This window comes from Gossypium raimondii, chromosome 2 (assembly GCF_025698545.1).
Source record: "Gossypium raimondii isolate GPD5lz chromosome 2, ASM2569854v1, whole genome shotgun sequence".
NCBI classification, from domain to species: domain Eukaryota; kingdom Viridiplantae; phylum Streptophyta; class Magnoliopsida; order Malvales; family Malvaceae; genus Gossypium; species Gossypium raimondii.
The window spans coordinates 18825314-18833910 of NC_068566.1; the positions used below are offsets into that span (position 1 = coordinate 18825314).

The 8597-nt window shown below is 33.0% G+C and overlaps 1 protein-coding gene across 1 annotated transcript; it reads right to left on the bottom strand.

Annotated features, from left to right (window-relative positions):
• Positions 1–952: 952 nt before the first annotated feature.
• On the bottom strand, positions 953–4796 carry LOC105783351 (adenine nucleotide transporter BT1, chloroplastic/mitochondrial). The gene is made up of 3 exons (XM_012608755.2): positions 3431–4796; positions 1805–1966; positions 953–1724 (listed from the first exon to the last, which is right to left on the bottom strand). The coding sequence occupies exons 1-3, from the start codon at positions 3977–3979 to the stop codon at positions 1251–1253; spliced, it is 1185 nt and encodes a 394-aa protein (XP_012464209.1). The 5' UTR covers positions 3980–4796; the 3' UTR covers positions 953–1250.
• Positions 4797–8597: the final 3801 nt, after the last annotated feature.

Here is an 8597-nt window from a genome sequence, read left to right on the forward strand (position 1 = left end):
GAAAATTTGATAAGTGGTCTAATGCATGATTAATACCTTCGTTATGTTATTTTATGAATTCTTGGCATGGTTTATCAACAAAAAGTGAATGTATGGTTTATAATTCATGATAGTACTATGTTATTATTAATCGAAAAAAAAAAATATGCATGAGAAATAACATGTCGTTTTAGATGAACAAATAGTGAGACGGTAGTGTGGCATCTCAATATTTGGCTTGACGTCCAGGCTGGGTGTAAGGTGTTACAAGGATCATAAAATGATCCAAAATACCTATTTGTGTTTTTATAAAAGAATCATGGTTAAAGTTTACTATGATTATTGTTGAAATTCCTAAATAAATCAAAGTATATTTCCTCCAAATTTTCCCTCATTCGTGACTTTAAAAATAATGGTGATATAAATACTTAGCAAATACATTCGAATACATTCGCATAGTCATTTGAAAAGCTAATATTTAATATTGAATACGTAGAATATAAGAAAGTATGTGATGTTTTCATGAGATGAAGTAAATACGCATATTATAGATATGTGTACTCTTTTTCTTCACTAGACATTATATACAAATAGACATCCAAATGAAGTGTTATAAATATTTTATCAAGTGAATATCCATCAAAATCTAGAATGAATCAACACTAGAATCAACACTTCTGCTACGCTTTTTCCTCCGTATATCAATTAACAACAATCAAATTACAACATTAATTTACAATATATTAGAAAAAAAAATTAGTTATTTCTAGGTTAAATTTATATTAATTATTTATATTTTATGTTTAACTATTTTAAAACATTAAATAAACTTTTTTTCTTATATTATTTACCAAACGAGTCAATCATCATGTTTATTTCGTGGTGAAAGAGTGGCTGTAGCTTTGAAGCCTCAGTCAAGATGGATGGTTTCCATACAGTTTACCCTACCGCTGCTGGAAGTTGCACAGTAAAATGTTAAAAAAAGATAATAATAATAAAAAAGGTAACCGACCCCCTTTCATGGTTAAAGTCAAACATGCTGTAGAACACTGTAACAAGCCTTTCATTCTTTAAATACCAACAACCAACTTAATTTCTAGTCCAAAGGAAACCCCCTATGGATTGCCAACCTCATTTCTTACCCACTTACCTTGCAGTTAAAGATGCCGCTACCCAAACTCAAGAGTAAGCCCTCAACCAACAAAATTTAGCCGGTTCAATATATCAAAAAATTGAAAGAAAGCCTAAAACTTATGCCAGCTCCACAAATTCTACATTTCCTCATCTTTGTCTACCAGTATCCTTTTGCATGCTTCATAGCACATGAATGAAATCCCAGCAGCAGGTACCAATTTCATGCAACTTGGACCCAAACCTTTATATAACCCATGAAACCCTTCTTGCTTCAGAATGCTCGACAGTGCATGGAACACGTTCTTGTACACCTGTCTTCCGTTCAGCGCCCCTACTTGCATTTGCTTGCGAGCCACCTCAAGTGGGAATGTTGCACTACTTGAAATAGCCCCTGCTAGTGATCCTATTAAAAGGGTTTCGATGTTGCCAATCTTCTCATCCTTCAAAACTTTACGGTACACTTTCCGTAAAGTATCATATGCAAAATAGTTAGTGGCAGCATATGGAATTACTCCAATGAGACTAGGAGCAAGGCCTCTATAAAGTTCACCAGGGCCCTCCTTTTGCAGTATTTTTAAGAAAGCATCAAGTATACCATCATACATATTTTTCTGCAAAATCAACAAATCTTGGGTATAACTGAAAACACATTTTTATGAGCCTGAATAACAGTTTTTAGATTGTGTCTTACCTCAATGGTTAATCGAGTCTTAATCAACTCAAGAGGATAGGTCAACAATGTTGAGCTGACTCCAGCACAAGCTCCTGCAACTAATGAAGAAGGAATTGGAATCTTTGGTTCTTCCCCAGGTGTGGGTGATAACTGCTTATTCACAGTATCGAAAGCAAATAGCTGTGGTACATGGGGAATCAATGTTTCAACACATAGAGAAAAACTGTAATTTTCATTTTCACTAAAGAAGTGCAATACGTTTCAAGATACATCCAACATGGAATCCTAATATCCAGAAAGATGCAGCTAAGCTTTTCTACTACTATATTGCTGGTCTATACTATGTTACTCAGACTCAAATGCGACTATCATATATTCAATTTTTCAAACGTGGGTCTTTGGAGGATCATATCCTAGTACCTTTGTTGGAATATGTGTCAGATGCAGATACTTCAAGCAAAAAGAAGAATCAGAGTACCATAGGGTATAAAGATTTCAAACAGGAAAAAATTATCAGCAATGGCTCAGATTCTGTTTGCTATTGGTGCCTTCTGTGAATTCTGTATTATGTCCACAGCAAGGCTAAAATCCTAGTATAGTGCAATATTTATCAATTTATTTAGTTAATTCGTCGAGATATGAACATTGATACATATCAAGGACAAAATTCACAGAACTACTCTCTGCAACAAGCCAACAACCAAAAAACCCCCTGGCTATAGTAAGAACAAAAACATAGATGAACTCTTACAGAAGATTTGCTAGAAATCTCAACATGAATCGTGTAATAGGGTTCTACATATAATTGAGTTTAGGAATTAAACTACAAAAGCATAACCAAAAATGGCATGAAGCATGAAACTAAGGACAGCAATATTCACCACCAAATGGTCTGTGAAAAATGATTCCAATAATTGCCTTATCCATCTCTTCCATATGTATAAAAGTTCAATCATTGAGAATATAAGAACCAGAAAGAAATGTGCAGAAGAAGAAAACGGCATACAAAGGCTTGTTTACAAGCTGGTAAGGAATAAAATAGTGCATGTTTCCATTAGACAACTGAACCATAGAGAATAGGTACTATGCTAACAGAAGTTTTGCCAACCAAGGTAATACAAATTTAAGTGTAGAATTGATGCCAACATAATTAACCTACATCAGTACCTCTTACAAAGTAACATCTTCAATAGTTTTGACTTCTGCTCATCTCCTTATATTAATTATGTTCATCCTTTAGGAAGATTAAAACCATTAAGAAGACTAACCTTAGAAAATTACTAGGTGACTGGCATCTAGTATATTTAGGTGGTTGGCACCCTGAATATTTATTGTTTCTTTATCAAGTTGCTTAACCAAGGTAAACAGAGCTCTGTTTCACCATCCGATCAATCAGAAAACTACAACTTTGACCTATTTAAGGCAACACTTTACTTTGGCTTCAGCAGAGAGCCATATGAAACTAGCATATATAATTATAAATGCACATAGACACACCCAGCATATATGAACCAAAACATTTTACTGCAGAAAGAACACCACAAAGCTCTAATTAACCAACATAGCAATATCCAGCTCCACAAAACCACAAACAAGCTGCAAAACATCCATAAAATAATAATTAAGAAATGGGGGATTGAGTACCTCTATTGCCTTGCTAGGTGCAACCCGAATCACGTTAACAAAATTACCCCTAAACAACCCCTTCCACCCATCAGTCTGCATTATATCATTGAAAACTTCAAGTGTAGAACTCCCACTACTCCCAACCATCAAATGCGTCCTTATGGTCTCCAATGGTGCGACGCAAGTCCTTGAAACCGCCCCAGCTATGGCACCGCTTATTAACCTCCTCAATGAAGGATTAGAAACCTTGATTTTTAGTTTTAATCCAACTTTCTTCTTTGTCTTGGAAGCTGCTTCACCTTCTGCTACTCCAACAACACGTATTTCCTCTTGTGATGGTAAATATTTCAGAAAAAAATCGGAAAACGGTGCTTTGATTCCACCATTGTCACGGGGATTTGGGGAATCCGGGGATACGCCAAATCCTATCCCCATCTGACCAACGCTTGCAAATAACCCACCTGGATAAACATTATTCTGTTCCAGACTCCACTGAGACCCCAAATTACATACAGAGAAAAACCCCTCTTTCTTGTCATCAAGCATCTGAACTCCTCCCTTGCTCATGATTAGAAACAAAAAATTAAAAAAAGGGGGTGCTTTTCTAGGGTTTATAGAACACCCAAATCCGTGTTTTTCATTGTTTTAAGAGAAGTGAGCGTGTTTTTGAAGAAATGGGTGCCTAAAAAACTCCAAATTTGAGACAAACCAAGTATTCTAAACAAGCTAAATAGAATAAGAGACAAGAAAAAAGGTTAGAATCCTAAACATGGAATAAACAGGAGGAAGGGAGGCGGAGAGCAGAGAGGAAAGGTGAATGTATCTGATGCTCTCAGGTCAGGGTTTCATATTTTCCTCTTTCTCTCGTATTGGAGAACCCAAAAGCTATATATTATATTATGTTCATATAATATAAAAGTAGTATTTATAGGATTGGGGTCAGCTAGGTTTGGTTTGGTGGGTTTAGTGGGGAAGTGTTAGGTTTTATTTTGCCGTACTTACAATCTAACAAGCGGAGTGAATGTGAATATGAAGGTGTTCTGTAGCTTTGGAGATTTCAGTAATTTGCTGCGCCTTCAATATTGGTTTTATAAATGGAAACTGAATGGACAATGAATGCTGCTTATGAATTAATGGAAATATTATCTTTTACTTTTGCGGCCAATTTAGTGATATATAATAAGACCAGCAAAGCATTGTAAAAGTAGAGACAAATGTATATAGGTGATCTGATTGCACCTTTCCAGTTACCACTCAAAGGCACTGGATTCTGGAGAAGACAAGGCGGATCCTTGTGCTGCCTGCCGGACACTGCATCTCTCACGGGATCTTTTCTTTTTCCCTTCAGTTTCCGCCAAACATGACAAAGGACACTTGCCACCTTTCACTTTTTCTCTAATACTAACAATTTGACTTTTTTTTCCTTCAAAATAGGTTTTTTCCGGTGATGACTAGAGTGGGAACTTATTATAATGGGATTTATTGCAATCTACGGTTAGAAACGAAAGGGGGATAATAAGACTTGCAATCATTGGAGGAAAAAGTTGGAATCATTTGGGAAACATGCGAATATCATTTTACTAAAGAAATAACTTATATTAGACGATGATTTTATAAGTTAAAAGTTAAAATATTTATAAGAGATAACATCATCAAATTTTAAGATATAAAATTATTATGTATTAATTCATATTCAACCTATTTTAACTCTAGTTTTTTTATATAAAAAACATAGATAAAACAAAAACCAAATAAGGTTGAAACTTTAAAATTTATATAATTCTTGTTAGTGAAAATTTAAAAGAAGAAAAGATATTTGATAGCATGACACTATTTTATTGGTGCTTACAAACTATATTTTTAAGATGATCCTAATATACAAGTTATTCTCATCTAAAATAGGTGAGAGAAAATCAAAGCAAAAATTGCATAGAAAGCGTTTCCATTTCCATGTAAATGTTGGAGTTCGACCCAAAAAAGCACTATAGGCATCACTATCACAGTAAAATGAGAATGAAAAAAAAAAAGAAACTAAGCACATTTTATTTAAACTCATATATAAATAATTCAAACAAGAATATTTTGGAATTTTTTTAAAGTTATTTGGAAAATTTTGGAATTTACAAGAATTACAGTAAGATCCACCATCCTCATAACCGAATATAGGTCAAGTACCATTTTTGTTTTGCTTTTTAGTAGTTTTATTAACAAGTTCTTGAAAGTTCTTCAATGTAGAATTGAACTCGAAATATATAATTCAAACGAGGATATTTGGAAACTTCTTGAAAGTTATTTGTAAAAATTTTGAAATTATAGGAATTATAATGAAATTTACCATCTTCATCAATGAATAAAGGTCAAACACCGTTTTCGGTTATGCTTTGTTAATAGTATTTATAATTTTTTTACTTAAGTTCTTGAATGTATAACTAATATTAAACTAATGTTTGGAAGTGAAGTTTTAGTCTTGAAACATCTCAAGTTCTTCAATGTAGAACCGAACCCGATATATATAATTCAAACCGGGATATTTGGAAAGTTGAAAGTTATTTGTAAAAATTTTGAAATTATAGGAATTATAGTGAAATCTACAATCTTAATCAACGAATAAAGGTCGAACACCTTTTTGGTTATCCTTTGTGAGTAGTATTTATAATTTTTTTACTTAAGTTCTTGGATGTATAACTAATATTAAACTAATGTTTGCAAGTGAAGTTTTAGTGCTGAAACATCATAAATGGCAGAAGGAACAAAATAAAATCGTGAAGAATTCCACTTCAATTTAAATGACAACCTTTTGGTGATGAAGCATCAGGACATGATGTGGAAGGAGGACAAGGAGTGGGAAATTCTAGTTCAAGTAGTCATTTTAAAGAATATTTTTATGAAAATGATGTTGTTGATTTAAAGATAGAGCAAGTAAAAGGGATGGAATTCAGTTTATTAGCCAAAGCTCCAGAACTTTATTTTAGCTATGCTCATGTAATGGGTTTCGGTGTTAGGTTGGGAGGTACCAAGGCAGATGCATCTGGGAATGTTGTTACAAAGTATTACTACTATAATAAAGAAGTAAAGCATGTAGATAAATGGATGAATCATAAGAAAAGAGTTCAAAATCCTCAATATATGAGTAGAAATAGATGTAAGGTGAGAATGAGAGTGGCTATGACAAAGGGTGAGCAGGGATAGGTAGTTACCAATTTCATTAAAGAACACAATCATGAATTAGTTGTTTTTCATGAACAAAGGAATCTAATAAGGTTGACCCGAGAAATTTCAACCGCTACAAAGGTTGAAGCGTTGGCAAAGAGAAGAGTGAGAATCCAACCTTCTCAAATGATGTCGTGGTTTGCTGACCTAGGTTGTGGTTTTGAGAAGTTTAGCTTTAGAAAGAAAGATTTGTTAAACATGTTGCAAATAGAGGTAATAAAAATTGCTGAAATAAAGGATGCAAATGCTGCTATTGAATATTTTGAGGCTAAGAGAACAAATGATTTAGGTTTGTACATGAAGTATGCAACTGAAAAAGACAACCACCTTGAAAATCTTTTTTGGGCTAACTCGCGCAACAAGATAGATTATGCATACTTTGGAGATGTTGTTGCATTTGATACAACATACAATACAACATACAATAATAAATGCTATGATCTATCGTTGTTGGTATTCGTCGGAGTAAACAATAACCATTACATTTAATTTTGCAATTATGTCCAATGAGAAACATGACAATTTTGTTTGGATGTTGAATGAGTTCCTTAATTGCAGGAGCATGAAAAAGCCCATATTGGTGGTTACAGACGGTGATAGGGTAATTCATTTCACATTGGAATCAGTCTTACTTGAGGTTAATCATAGGATTTGTGTATGGCACATACTGAAGAATGTTGTGTCACATATACACAAAGTTGAAACTCTATAGACATTTAAGAGATGCATGTAATAGCCCAATTTACAACGTTGTCAAAAACAGTGGTTTCGGGACCACCAATCCAACGATAAAACTTGTAAATATTATTTATTAATATTTACAAGTCTGTTATAGTTTTATTTATTGTTAATTGGTAATTCAGTTAGCAGGTTAGAAATTATGTGTATGGGCCAAATCGTGAAAATTAGCGAGTAGCTAGTTAAATAAGTTTAATAAAAATTTATTAAGGTTTAAGGTGGTAAATAACCACTTCAGCATGTTTTACCGATTGTGTTAATGTATGGTATAGAAACTTGTTAATTTTCGTTGAATGATAAAAATTATACTGTATGATGTTATAAATTGTAGTGGATAGAAAGAGAATTTCACTCTCATCTTCCTCCACAAAAAGCATTGATCTCTAAAGAAGAAAGCTCTAAGCATTCTTAGGCAATTGACCCATGCATATAAGTGAATTTGAAGTCTGTTTTGTAAGAATGTTATATTTTTGAGATCTTTATAACTCAATTTAGCTATCCTGCATGTTCGATTTTAAATCTGTTAGAGTTGAAAAGTTGTAATTGATTAAATGAATGTGTTAACTTTTAGATCAAGAACCAAATCAACCCATTGATAATAGAGGAAAAAGGAAAATTCTTGGAATAGTCTTTGATATTTTGTTCTATTACTGTAAGTAACGCTTAGGCTTGTGCAAGTGTACACAGTCGTTATCAAGTAATAAGTAAGTATCGAGTTATCCTCTCCACAGGGATTGTATTTGTGTTAAGTCACTTAATTTGTAAAATTATATTAATAATTTTGTAAATAAAAACACAATATAGTTGAGAAGTGGTGATTAAAATATATTAAACTAAATGCAATGATCCCTAATGCCAATTATCCTAAGTATGCAAACTATATGAATGAAATAGATTTTAGTAAAATTAAACACAATTTGCAACAATTATAACATAAATAAACTAGGATAATTACTTTAATCAAACTCAATTTATTATCAACATGCTTAACAACATTCGGAAAAACATTCTATGGCAACTCTATCTTTCATGAGTTTGGAAACCACATTAGGTTCTTTCGGAATCCTTTACTTAGTAAATACGCATTTTATTGATCCTTATTTACTAAGGGTTTATTAGCATTAGTGTGAGGTAAAAGGGGCATGTTAGGTTTGAAACAATTTAATCACACAAATCTAAAAACTATGCAGATAACAAAGCTTGGTTAGAGTTGTTATGCAACCTGCAATTTAATCAT

Bases quoted from the DNA above. Each gene is read 5' to 3' on its own strand.
- LOC105783351 (XM_012608755.2), bottom strand. From the start codon at position 3,979: ATGAGCAAGGGAGGAGTTCAGATGCTTGATGACAAGAAAGAGGGGTTT. The intron at 1,967-3,430 runs GTACTCAATCCC...CATGTACCACAG, and splicing joins CACCTAGCAAGGCAATAGAG to CTATTTGCTTTCGATACTGT. The intron at 1,725-1,804 runs GTAAGACACAAT...TTGATTTTGCAG, and splicing joins AGACTCGATTAACCATTGAG to AAAAATATGTATGATGGTAT.